Source organism: Falco cherrug, chromosome 3 (genome assembly GCF_023634085.1).
Source record: "Falco cherrug isolate bFalChe1 chromosome 3, bFalChe1.pri, whole genome shotgun sequence".
Lineage (NCBI taxonomy): Eukaryota > Metazoa > Chordata > Aves > Falconiformes > Falconidae > Falco > Falco cherrug.
The window spans coordinates 95,115,460-95,128,017 of NC_073699.1; the positions used below are offsets into that span (position 1 = coordinate 95,115,460).

Genomic DNA, 12,558 nt, shown 5'->3' on the forward strand with positions numbered 1-12,558 from the left:
CCAGCCTCCACCTCCCCAAATGGGCTGAGCCCATCCCTGTGCTCCTGACAAAAGCATGCTATCTCTTTGCTATCTGCTTTCCCTAGGAATCTCCTAATCCTGTCTCTGCCTCTTGTGTTTCGTGGGCAGCAGAACTAATTTCATGACACATGTGGGCTTTGTGTTTTATATACATATCTGTATACCTCTTCAATGCCTAAACCGGCGTAGAGATGCCATAGGGGTACCAAAGAGCCAGGTGCTGTGATGGAGCCTCTTGTCTAGGATGGATGGGCTGCTGTTGTAAAAGTGTCTACAGGTCATGGTGGCAGGAGGGGAATGTTTAGTGATTAAAGAAGAAGAGTGTGAGCAAAAAGAAAGGAAACACTGCTTATGGGGATGCCACGATGCTGGAAGGAGTAATCCAATTGCACCATTTCTCTGACACTCGTTTTTCTGTTTGATTTGAAGGTTTCAGTGTAAATCCTAGAGAAGCAGGCCTTATAGGCCGAGATGGCCCTTATGACAAACAGCCTTTCATGGTGGCCTTCTTCAAAGTGAGCGAAGTTCACGTACGGACCACTAGATCAGCAACGAGCAGGCGCAGGCAGCAGAGTCGAAACCGCTCCACCCAGGCTCAGGATGTTTCCAGGGTGTCTAGTGTCACAGGTAATCAAACAACACAGGTAATCAAACAACACAGGTAATCATGCAACACAAGCTGGGACGACTTCATGTGATGTTTCTATTTGCTGTGGAGTGCAGAAGCAAGAAGGGAGATGTGAGGTGGTGTGCTCTTCCTTGGGGGAACAGGTTCCATCTGCAATGGGATGGAAGAGAGGGTCTCGCATAATGAGACTTACAGGAAGTCCTCTTGAATCCAGAGTGGAGTCCAGACATTGAATTCAGAGGGGTGAAGCATTATAACCCCAGCTCTTGTGCTTGTAGGTTGCTTGCTACACAGTATTTGCCTAGAATTATGCCATGTGAAACGCAGCATTTAAAAGATTCCATATCTGTGTACGCTGAGATTTGTGGTATGCACATATTATGCATTTTCAGCAGAGTCCTTTTGGTTTCCTTTGGAAAAACCCTGATAGAACAGCACAAGATCCCTTTTTTTTTTTTCTCCTTGTGAGAAAGCAAGTGTGTACACAAAGCGCATATCCAGGCAGGCAAAGAGGCTGGCCTGTTTGCTGTGGAAATACTGCATGTTGCAGGTGTCATACAGCAGCTTTGTGACTGCTCTTGTGGGCTGGTGGGACAGGACAATAACTCTGGGATTTTATAAAAAAATTGAGTGTCCTGTCTCCTGAGTCTTTCCTGTGTTTTCCTGCCACTCTTCCCTGCATCACAGTGCTACAAGCCCTTCCTTCACTGAGTACCTTCTTTCCTCTCAAACATTTCAGCCCATTCCAAGTTACTTGATTAATTTGATTATGCTGCCCCCTTCATTTCCAATAGGATCCCTGCTTTTCCTGTGTCTAGAAATGAGTATACCCCAAGGAAGAGAGGTGGCTGTATTTTGTAGTCTGTTTCCAGATGAGATGGGCTGGGGAGATGAGCCAGCGCTGCTGAAACTTAACCGGTGTGAATCCATAGGCAGGTCCCCTGCTCTTGCACGCTCAGGGTGCGGCCACGCTGCACCCAAGGTGGCCCCACGCTGGCCGTGGCACTGAGAGCCTGCAAGGAGCCAGAGGCAGGTTGGGAGCCCCTCCAGGTCTGGTGGCCAGGCTTTGGGCATGGCTATATGCTGATGCAGCCCTGTTGCTCCAGCCTGGTGTGGTGACGGACTTGCCCTTTGGGCTAGTGCGTGCCAGCAGCAGTTGGCCACTGATGGCTGTTGTATGTCCTCGTGGTGCACACTGCGTTGCGGCTGTGGGTTCCCATGCTATGCATGCAAGACTCAGCTGGGTGTGAAGTGTCACTTCACGGATTTTAAGGGCAGGAGGAGTGACTTGGTCCTACAGCCTGATGTCCCTGAGGGAGGCTGGCCAGTGCCAGTGTGGCATTGCTGGAGGAGTTATCATCTAATCTGGTGTGAGAGCCCTCTGCCAGCTCCACAGGTGGGTCATCTGTTGGTCCCAATTGCTGAGACTCGCTTTGGTCCTGGTTTTCCTTGGGGTCTTCAAGCTGCAGTTTGAAAGACAGGCATCACAGCTGCTCACTGGGCTACTTTCCCATGTGATGGGCTTGCCAAGGGCATAGGTAGTTTATTCATCTGGGCACTATAAGCCATAAGCCCAACTGTTACGCAGGCAACGTGCAATTCTCCCCCACAGGTGGGCTCAACTGCTGTGCTCCCTTTATCACAAAGGCCAAGTTTTTAATCCATTGACAGCACTTTGGGAAAGTTACTTGCTGCGTTGCTGTTTTGTGGTGCTGGTAGCAGAGTCAGAATAGGCTCCAAATTTCTGCCTAGCTCCACAAGCTTTGCAGTGCTAAAAACAAATTTTCACTACTATTAAATCAGGCAATGTGACTCAAAGGTCCAGAGGGAGCAGATATATTGGGCAAAAAGGGCCATTTTTACATTGCTGCTTTCTTGACTACACCACACATCAGGTCGTAAAACTATAAAATGACAAAAACGGAAAAAATAGCTGGTCATTCTGTGGTCTCAAGGGCTTTTTTGAGCTCTTCTAGCTCAAAGGCAGCTTTAATTTAAAACCTGGAATTTGGCAGTTCAGTAGTCAACAAGGTATAGTTGGGCCTCTGTGGATTTAAGGCAGGGGAAAGGAGGGGAATTTAAAGTTAAGATGTATGTTTGGTTGGTTTCTGTGTTTAGAAAAGAGAGCCTACATCAGCTTATTTTCCTTTCTAAGTGTGACACTCTCAGACTCTGTTCTCCTTAAGAAGTGGTTGATTTAATAGCCCAGGAGGCACCAATGACCGATAAGCATTTTTAGCATTAAAGAAATCACAGGGTTTTTTTCTTTTCAGTTGTGTAGGTTCCTACATCCATGCCCTGATGATGCATGGCAGGGCTGGGGAGGCGTTCACCCCAAGATGAAGCAGGAGGTGAGCCTAGGGGTTACCCTGAAGGCTGCCCTGATCTTCTGAGGGTACCCTGATGCATCTGGACCCACTTTGGGTCCAGAAACGGGATGCTGTGGTCCCCTCCCATGCAGCTCCCTGCTTGCACGTCTTTGTTTCTTGCTGTACCTTACATCTTCTCAGGTTTTTGGTCTGTGCTCTTCCCCCAAGACAGGATTGCTGCTGCCTGTCAGGGCTGAAGGGCAGTTTCTGTCCTGGATAGCAAGGCAGCTGGCTGATGTTTATGTTTTTTTGTAGATTGAACCTTCCTTCCTCTACATTAGTGAATACACAGGGTTTTCTTTCTTCAATCCAAAAATGAACCACTTTCCCAAAAGATGCTGTGAGTTAGGTTGGGGCAGTATGTTTAAAAAGGCCCCATTTACTAACTAAATATGGAAAGCATTTCAAGTCCTGCAGTTCAGAGCACATGAAGTGTGCTGCTGGGCTGGTACTGGATCTGGTGAGGCGGGGGGGTACGGGAAGGCATGCTGCTATGTGTGGGACTGAGACCCCGCTGTGCTCCCTTCGATGTGCAGTTGTCCTGCAGTCAGTACCAACTGCTCAGATCCTAAGGTTATGGCTGTGGCATAAGAATCTCAATGGTCTGTATTTTTTTGCCAGGAATGCTCATTTCCCTGATTATAAACATGTAATTATTATAACTGGCTTATTTAAAGCAGAACTGAGTAACCCCCGTGGTTATAAACTGCTTTGACATAGAGTCCTGCGTCAATGCGTTCCTGTAGCCAAACTCCGTTCTTCTGCAGAAGGAGGATGAGCATGGAGAAAATGACGTATTTTCATCTGTTGAGGCAGAAAATCATACACCAGCTCTGGCCCAGGACAGGGGGGGAGCCAGGTGGATGGGAGGAGCGCACAGGTGTTTCTCTGCTGTTGTCTGCAAGATCTGGAGGCCTCGCTCAGCCGTGTCTTGCGGTGGGTTTAGCTCATACTCTCAGACTCCAGTCTGACCCTCTAGCTAACATGAAGAGATGAGGACACTCCAGTGTAACAGGTGGTGACCCCCGAGCCTAAGGACTTTAGTGCCATCCAGCCAGCTCCTCTGTGGGTTACGGTTTCTGTATGGGGCTATCTCCTTGCCCAGGGGCCATTACCCTCCTCTTCTGCGAGCCAGCCTTCAGGCACAGGCGTTCCTGTCAGCCCCTCCTTATGGCGTGAGTTGCGTTTAAACATCTGACTTCAGGCTGCATTTGCTGCTCTAAGTGAAACTCACGCAACACCCCTTGCTGTGTCCTTCTCTTTAGCCACTCCAGGGCATTCAGCACAGGTGTGAGGTGCTCATGAGAAATGGAGGGGCCCTCCAAGTGGCCTTTTCATCCAGCAGACATCCACAGCACCAGGCAGATTTCTGACATGTACGGGAACCAAATACCACAAAGGACAGCATGCACAAACACTGAAGGCAAATAAGGCCGAATGCTTTCATGGTGGCAAGGGTCTTGTTAATAAACATTGTTATCTCACAGTCAATCTTCCCTTCAGCAGAGCATCCGAGTGGCGTGGCCGGCATTTCTGTCTGTGCCTTCACATGTGGGTCCACGTCAGCCCGGTATCTCCCCTTCTTCCCACCCAAGCAGATCTCTTTCATGTGAAGTGGACTGTTATTAACTGCGTGATCAGTTTACACCAGCTTTATCCGGACAAATCACCAAAAAGTCAAACACCAAGAAGAAGGGGGCTGGCCTTGGAGACCTCTGTCAAAGCTATTTTGAATCACAAAAGCAATTAATTACCATGTGGAGTTTGGTAAGCTGGCACCTTGGGAGCAGCAAGGGTGTTCTCAGACGTATCAACCTCAGTAAATATTTAGATATTCTTTGCCAGCACTTAACGTGGGAGAGGTTATAGGAAATCTAAGGTGGGTGCAGAAGTATCTGTAGGAGGAAGACCATTAGGGTCAGGCTATTCTCTCTCCCCTTTGAGCAACACACATGCCAGCGTCCAGTCTTAAGAGAAACATCTGTGCTCGCAGAAAGTCAGGCTTGGGTTCTGGTGAAGGCAGACAGCGTTCAGTGCAAACAAGCCCGCAGAGACAAGCTGTCTTAACTGTGCTGTTTTAACTGCACTGCCCTGGAAGTTATTTTTAAGTGCAGAACTAGGGGTTTGGGGTTTTTTAAAATCTGTTTTAGACAAAATAGTTTGCAGGATGATTCAATGCAGTGTCTTGTAAATGCCAAGCTAGTGTTTCTGAATTGGTACATTCGGGGCGGGGGGAAAGAGACGATTTTGCTAAATCCACAATGAGCCTATAGGAGCTCCCAAAGCAGCTCCCTAAACTCCCAGAGATTTTGGACGTCTCTGGCAAACAATCCTTGCAAATCACGTTGTGCCAGTGTAGGCTGGCCTCACGGCAGTTGTTTGCAGCATCCCTCCGCTGGAGACTGCCTCCTCTCAGCTCTCCTGGCTCCCTGCTGCAGCGCTGGTGGGAAGGGACACGTATCCTGTTGCCTTGTGGCAGCCACACTGCGAGCTACCTACAACGGTAATTCAGGCTAAAACAGCCGAGCATGCTGAACCGGGGTAGCTGGTACTGCTTTCCAGGCTTCGAAGAAAATGTGTCGTGGAGGTCCCCTCGAGTAGCTCTGAGCTTTAGCTTGGCACCAAAACCCCTTTACTGTGCGGGTTCTTCTTTTTTCAGGCCCATAACTGGATGTGTGTTCAATGGACATGGCTCTAGGGCGTGTGCCAAGCCCCAGGCTGTAGGGAACGGATAGTTGTTAGGCGTATCTGTGTTGCTGCGGGTTTTTTCCCAATTCAGAAAGCCAGTGCTAAGGGTTGATAAAGATTGTAAGATCCCTAAAGCAGGGCTGAAGTAGATTCCATAAAGCAGACACGGTGGGCAAACGTAACAAGAGAGGGCGGGGGAGCTTGGGGTAAGCATTACGCAGAGGAGAGTGCGAATCCTGGGAGAAGGGATGTTTAATATGTTGACATTTAAGAAAGCAAAGGCCACGTTTGGGCGAGTGAGGAGGTAGAGCCGTCTGTGTCTACCTGGGGTGGAGAGCAGCCCCCGCTCAGTGCGGAGTGTGACTCGGGTGACTCCAACCAGTGAGCTGAGGCACAGTCTTGGGGGCCAATTTCAGGCAGTGTGAGAGAGGACACGTTCATAACATGTTCTGCTTCGTGTAGCTTGTTAAGCAGCTCTTTTTTTTTCTTTTTTTTTTTTTGACTCTGTGTTTTCTTAAACTTGTGATTGCTCGCAGCCTTCCTTCCCACTCCTGTTTTCTCTGCCTCCCTTGCCTTCTCCCCTTTCCTGTAGCCGATTTGGGTAAGTTGTAGCTGGATTTGGAACATAGCATCATTCTGCCCACTCGGTTGTGAACAGAGCAACTCCACTGCAACTCCCTATCCAATACAGATGGTTTTCCTCTAAGCAATGTATTTCCCATTGAAGAACAATGAAGTTGTGTTGTCAGGTACTTAAACGAAAGCCTTTGATCACTAGAAGTATCTTCTGCTCATATTTTTCCGTTGTTACGACCAGATCATTTAGCAACATCTCATGCTAGAAATTTGCTCCTGGGCTGAGCCAGAGACCAAAAAGCTTCATCTGAAAAAAACCCACCACACCCTGGTTTCTACTGGGTATGTCTGGTTTGAAAATGGAAAGCTTGAATAGAGGCTCGCCTCCGTGCTTGCTACCAAGGGTGCCTGAGAGCGAATGTTTATGCTGCAGCAGGCTGTTAACCAGCTCTGCTCACCTGATTAAATTTGTGATTGAAGTGAAGCTATTGAAAGTCTGAAATGCAATCCTTAAAAGTTTTAAACCCACACTGCTTCTAAAAACAACTCTCTATAATCTTTGGTGGTTTGGAGGCTGGATTTGAGGTGTAGGGTTTTTTCAGACCTTGGTGTTAACTGTACCCAGCTGTAATGCTGTGCTGCCCTTAATGTCAGTTGGATGTGCTTTTAGTATTATAGTTTTTCTTCTGAATAAATATTTGCATTTGTAGCTCCCAAACTGAGGGGTGGGGGGTGGGGGGTGGGGGGAAGAAAGGCTTATTCAGAGCCAAGGAAAAAGTCACTAAAAATATTTTTTTATCCCAGCTGCCGCATTTGGGGAATGCTGACCTGGGAGAGTGCCTTTCAAGCTGTGTTTGGGGTGCTGAGGCGCTGGTTACCCCAAAGGTCCGGGGCAGCAGGAGGCAGGCGCATCAGCGTGTGGCGTCTGCCTGCGGATAGAAATGCCTTTACTTGCAAATGAGGGGTGGGAGAGGAGAGGGGCCCGCTGTGTGGGTAAGGCACCAGAGGAAAACACGGCCAGTCTGGGTCCAGCTCCGGGAGAAGCACACAAGTGTCACTGCATGGATGGGGACCCGGGCTCCCACGTTGCTCAGCTGAATTGCCACTATCTCTTCCTCTTGTGCTTCCCGTCAGGCGTGAAGCGCGGGTTCGGCGGCCGCAGCCGGTGGCCAAGCGGCCCCTCTGCAAAGGTGGTTTCTGTGGCTGCTGCGCTGGGGTCCGGCAGCTGCCTGAGGTGTGACAAAACCAGCCACCACCCATCAAGGCTGGATTTGTGCAGCCACCCGAGGGTGAAAGGCCCCTCTGTCATGGCCCAGCTCCTCCGCTCGCTGCGGTTCCAGGTGTTCGCATGCAGAGCTGCCTCTCTTTCCAAATATAAATGGGAAATTCCACTCGCTGTCAAAAGCTGCATTTTGTAGGGCCACCGGGAGCAGCCCCTGCGTGGCTGAAACATCCTTGTACATTGCGTCGCAGCAAGGGGGAAGGTCTCTGGTCAGGGCTTTGCAGCCAGTGCCCCCACTCTTCTGGGCAGGATTGGCACTACGGAGCATGTTAACGGTGAGACCGTGTCAAATCCTGTGTCATCTGCAGATAAGCAGGTTATGGGAAGGCAGAACTTGTTGTTCAGAGCTTGGCTGGTGGAGGTGGTGCATGGAGCCATGTGTGATGGCTGGGGCAGGCTGGGGGTAAGGAGCAGAGAGGGATGGGGACATGGCTTCACTGCATGTGGGATGTCCTAGCTGTTTAAGGGCTTCCAGGGACACAAGGCAATGAGTAACCTTCCCAGTGTTGCAGTTCTCTCGGCGTTACGTGTTTTAAGCTTACCACCTAGGGCAGCGCACGCAGGAAACTGCCCAAGGGAGCAGGGTGAGTTTGAGCACCCAGCAGGGATGTAGCCTGTGCTGGCCTGAAGAAGTAGATTTATTTTTAAGAAGTCATTTTAGTGGAGGTGCTTTACAAGCACCGCTTGTCAAAGGCAGCTGAACTGTTACTTGGGTGCCTCCATTTCCACAGGCATCTTAAAAGCTTCATCCCTCCTTTGGATGCCCCTCAACACCCTTATCCTTTTGGCTACTGAGGGAGCTTGCCATCGTTGTTTCTTGCTTCTGAGGCTGCAGCATGCACGCATCTGGCCAGCTGTGCCCTCCAGCGATGCTCTGCCTGTTTTACTTTCTAAATTCCTGTTTTGTTCTTTTTCTTTTAACAGATTACAACAGCAGTGATTTAAAAACAGCGTGCAGAAAGCATGAACTTTATGTTAGCTTCCAAGACTTGGGATGGCAGGTGTGTGATGTTTCTCTCTGGGTAAACGAGACGTTTTGTTATGAAATGTTATCTAAACAGTGTCACGGTAATTCCACTCGAGGCTGCCATTATGCTTTAAAATGTCCCTTGTTCCTCCTCACTAAAACCAGTCACAGGGAAGGGCAAATAAATATTGATAGTTGTGACATTTGATAAGATCCAGAGGAAGCTTGATACTTTTATGAGATTCAACTATACAGTCATTCTCTGTCACTCATTGGAGTCACAGTACGGGCAAGGGCTCATATCTGTGTACCTCTAATGATAAGGTAAAACATCTGATTTAAGCAGTGATTTTAACCAAATCTTTTTTTTTTTCCAGTGATCAGCCTAATTTTAACCTTGGCCATTGTGTTGAAATTCTCCACCCCTGCCCCAGAATTAGCACTGGCTGCTCTAGGTGGATGGAAGACTAGGTTTAGTTGTAACACCATGAGGCTAGAGAGTTGCTTAGAGTAAATTACTTAGGACCAACCTGTAGTGTCATCAAACATCAAGTTTCAAAGAGTACCCTCATCTTCTCCTTGTTAAATTTCTGTTTTTATTCTTTTGTTCAGCACTTTAGTGAGGGAGGTCCCATTTCTGTCCATTAATGTTTTTAACAGATTATAATTCAGGATGCCAGGGCTGCACCCGCTGTTTCTGGAATACGCTGCACATGAAAGTCCTCTCCCAGCTGATGGGGCAGCAGCATTTTTTTGTAGCTTATGTCAACTCCAGCCCATGAGCCACAACTGGCTGCATGCTGACTCCGTTCCCCAGTAAACTTGTTAGTGGCTTTTCTTTTTCACTTGTGCAATCTTTCCACCTCTTCCTTAGCTCACTTGCCCTGCTTCCACGCAGGAAGCGTATTCCAGTTGTGATGTTCACGGTCTCGAAGGCACTGCCTTCACCTTTCTAGTTACAGAAAGGTAAGGTGATGCCAGAGGAAGGCCACAGGGCAGCAGGGCTCTTTCCAGGAGTCAGAATCCAGATCCTGTTTGTAGGGAGATGATGGAGGCAGGGCAGCAGCCCTCTGTAGTTGCTGGGCACTGCTATCTCCTTCAGAACATCCATACATTTTTTTAGCATCAATTTTATTTAGCAGAGTGCTTCCCTTTACTGCATTAAACCACAAATTTAACGACACGGTCCGTACTGGCTTCTGTAGCAGGAGAGTGACTGTCTTATGAAAAGCCACTGAGTTTACCAGGAGCAAATTATGGGTGAGCTAGTCGGTAAAATGAAGGGGTGGTTTTGCTGCGCCCAGGTATCCCCACGTTAGCAATCAGCAAACTGGGCTAGCAAAGCTGCAGCAGCAGTCTCTGGCTGCTCAAGCCTGCTGTAGCGAAATTCAAGGTAACCCAGGTCATTGTCAGGTAAAGGGGAAATCATCTTAAGAATTACGTGCCTGTGAAGCGTACCAGTACATCCTCCTGCAGCGTGGCCTGCAGAGCCTCACACTAAGGGAGGCAGAATAGCTCCTGCTAATTGGTGATGCTTTTAATTTACCTTTGGCTCTTTCGTGTCAGTAGGAGAGAAGCTGTAATTTTTTTATTAGCCTTTTGGTGAAGAGTCACCTTCCGTAGCATGGCATTCAGATTGCCACTGGGGCCACCCGCTTGCACATACAGCCCAGGCTGGCTGTCCTGCCCCTCTTTTAGGAGTCTGGCTGAGTTAAGAAGCTGTTCTACAGCTAAAGCTTCCCACAGTGGCCTTAGCAGACTGGCGTCCCAGCGTAAGTGTGTATAAGGTAGACTGTCTGCAAGGCACGACACCAGTGGTTTATATTCCTGTTCTGGAGCTCCCTGGTTGAAGTGTGTGTGTGTGTGTGTTTGTGCACACACACACACATAAATGATTTTCTCCCAGAGGGGACACCAGCTGAGGCTGTGACTCAACCTAGGAAAGGTGGTTCAGCCAGAGGGCCGAACCTGCAGGAAACATTGGAACATAAAGTCATCCAAACCACAATCCCCATCAAGAGTTCTAGGAATAAGTCTTTTAGTAGTTCATGGCAGTTAAGCTGTGCATAGATATGCACCGTTCTTTGGACATTAAAATCTGTGTGTCCATGGAAAAGTCACGGCTCACAAAAAAAAACCCCAACCCACCAAACCCTAACAGTTTCAGTGAAACATATTTTTCACCCTCAAGAAAAAAAGTTAGTGGAAAATTTTCAGCTGCTCTTAATTGCATGCAGTTGTCTGTACAAGTTGGCAGCTTTTTAATTTGAATCACGTTCTGTTTGTTTCTTAAAAAGGACTGGATAATCGCTCCAAAGGGCTATGCAGCCAACTACTGCGATGGGGAGTGCTCATTCCCACTCAACGCCCATATGAACGCAACCAATCATGCCATTGTACAAACTCTGGTAAGTCTCCAGAAAACTCAGTGCCAAAGCAATAGGTGAATTTGTAAATGAGTTACCATTGTCTCAGTTGTGTTTTCTTTTTGGCAAACAGGTTCATCTTATGAATCCCGATTATGTTCCCAAACCATGCTGTGCACCTACCAAACTAAATGCCATATCTGTTCTTTATTTCGATGATAATTCTAACGTAATCTTGAAGAAATACAGGAATATGGTAGTAAGAGCTTGTGGATGTCACTGACGAACAGTCTTCACATGGACTCTGTGATTCTGCCATGAACTTTCATACTACCTTCCGTGCTTTCATGAACTACCTGACCTTGGAGGAAAAAAAAAAAGCCCATGATGAACCACCTTTTAGAATACCACGTATGTGCCTTGTGGGAGGAAGGGGTGTGGGGACCACACGCTGGGGTGCGTGGACTGACCCTGCGCCATAGCGGCTGCTCGGCTCTGCAGAGCCGGGGTGCACAAAGCAGCGATACGCCCACACACGCTTTATTTGGCTGGGATGGTCTTAATCTCGCATAGCAGTTTGGCTTTCATCAGTTGCTTGGATGGGTGCTACAGTTTTACCAGATGGGCACCCAACACCCAAAACAAGTGAGGTTTTTTGTGGAGGGGAAGGCAAGGGGAGAGACAGGGAAGCTAGAGTAAAGACTCAGAGCATACATCTTGTACAAGGTAATTCTTAAGGTGAGGAATTGCCTTTTGTCTAGAAGGACCAGTTACTACACCTAGACTGTTCGTCTCCTCCTGAAATCTGCCATGGCAGTAAGCATCTTAAATTGTGCCAAAGCAAATGCTTCAGGGCTCTTATTGTCCAAGCACAGTTTAAGTCTGATCCTGCAGGTGTACGAGGGCTTGGCTGCACCCTGTGTGAGAAACACTAGCGTGAACTCGGGCCCTGGCTGGTCTCTCCCATTCACTATTTGACTGAGCAATAGAACTTCACACACTTGTTCTTACGCAACTTCCTTCCACTGCCCACGCGGAGCTGCCTCCTCTACTACCGCTTGCCCAGGAAGGAAGTCGGGATGCTTCTACAGCTGTAATTCAGACGTGAAAGTTTAGGGGCCATTCATTCTCTAGTGGGACAATTTATTTACAGGAAGACAGAATGCCAACAAGATACGCAAGTCTTTGGCCAACCTTTCCCATTCAATTCACGCAACTAACAAACTGGTATAAAGGATACATTCACACTGTAGCCACGGTTTGTCTAGCAGAAGCTAATAGCAAATTGTTTTGATCCATATTAAACTTGTATTAAATGCACTTACCTCTAATTCTTGCATTTAAAAGGCTTCTTGTAAATACAAGCTATAATTTATTGCACTTGTCACTGTATATTCATTGTTCTGTACCATTTATAGGAAGACTGCTTTTTTAAAAAGTTTTTTATTTAGAAAAGTCTCAGTGTAAACAATTGTACCACTTCGATTTTATACAAGAAACTCATGAGATTGTGCTTCACTAGAAAGTTGTTAAAAACGTAATAATAAAGGCTTCCTTTAAGGCAGAAGTATATACATCGACCTAATACATCTGCCAGTACAACACTTAGCTTTCACTGTGGCTTTTTCACCATGACACATTTTTCGATTGTCCAGAACTTT

General features: G+C 47.7%; 1 protein-coding gene across 1 annotated transcript in view; it reads left to right on the forward strand.

Moving 5' to 3' along the window:
- The window catches only part of BMP6 (bone morphogenetic protein 6), a 93,460-nt gene extending 80,906 nt beyond the window's left edge, over window positions 1–12,554 (forward strand). Inside the window, exons 4-7 of the mRNA XM_055704497.1 lie at window positions 451–648; window positions 8,489–8,565; window positions 10,829–10,939; window positions 11,031–12,554. Of these exons, the coding sequence (XP_055560472.1) occupies window positions 451–648; window positions 8,489–8,565; window positions 10,829–10,939; window positions 11,031–11,180 (536 nt within the window). The 3' untranslated portion in view covers window positions 11,181–12,554. The remainder of the gene's footprint in view (window positions 1–450; window positions 649–8,488; window positions 8,566–10,828; window positions 10,940–11,030) is intronic.
- The last annotated feature ends 4 nt before the right edge of the window (window positions 12,555–12,558 follow it).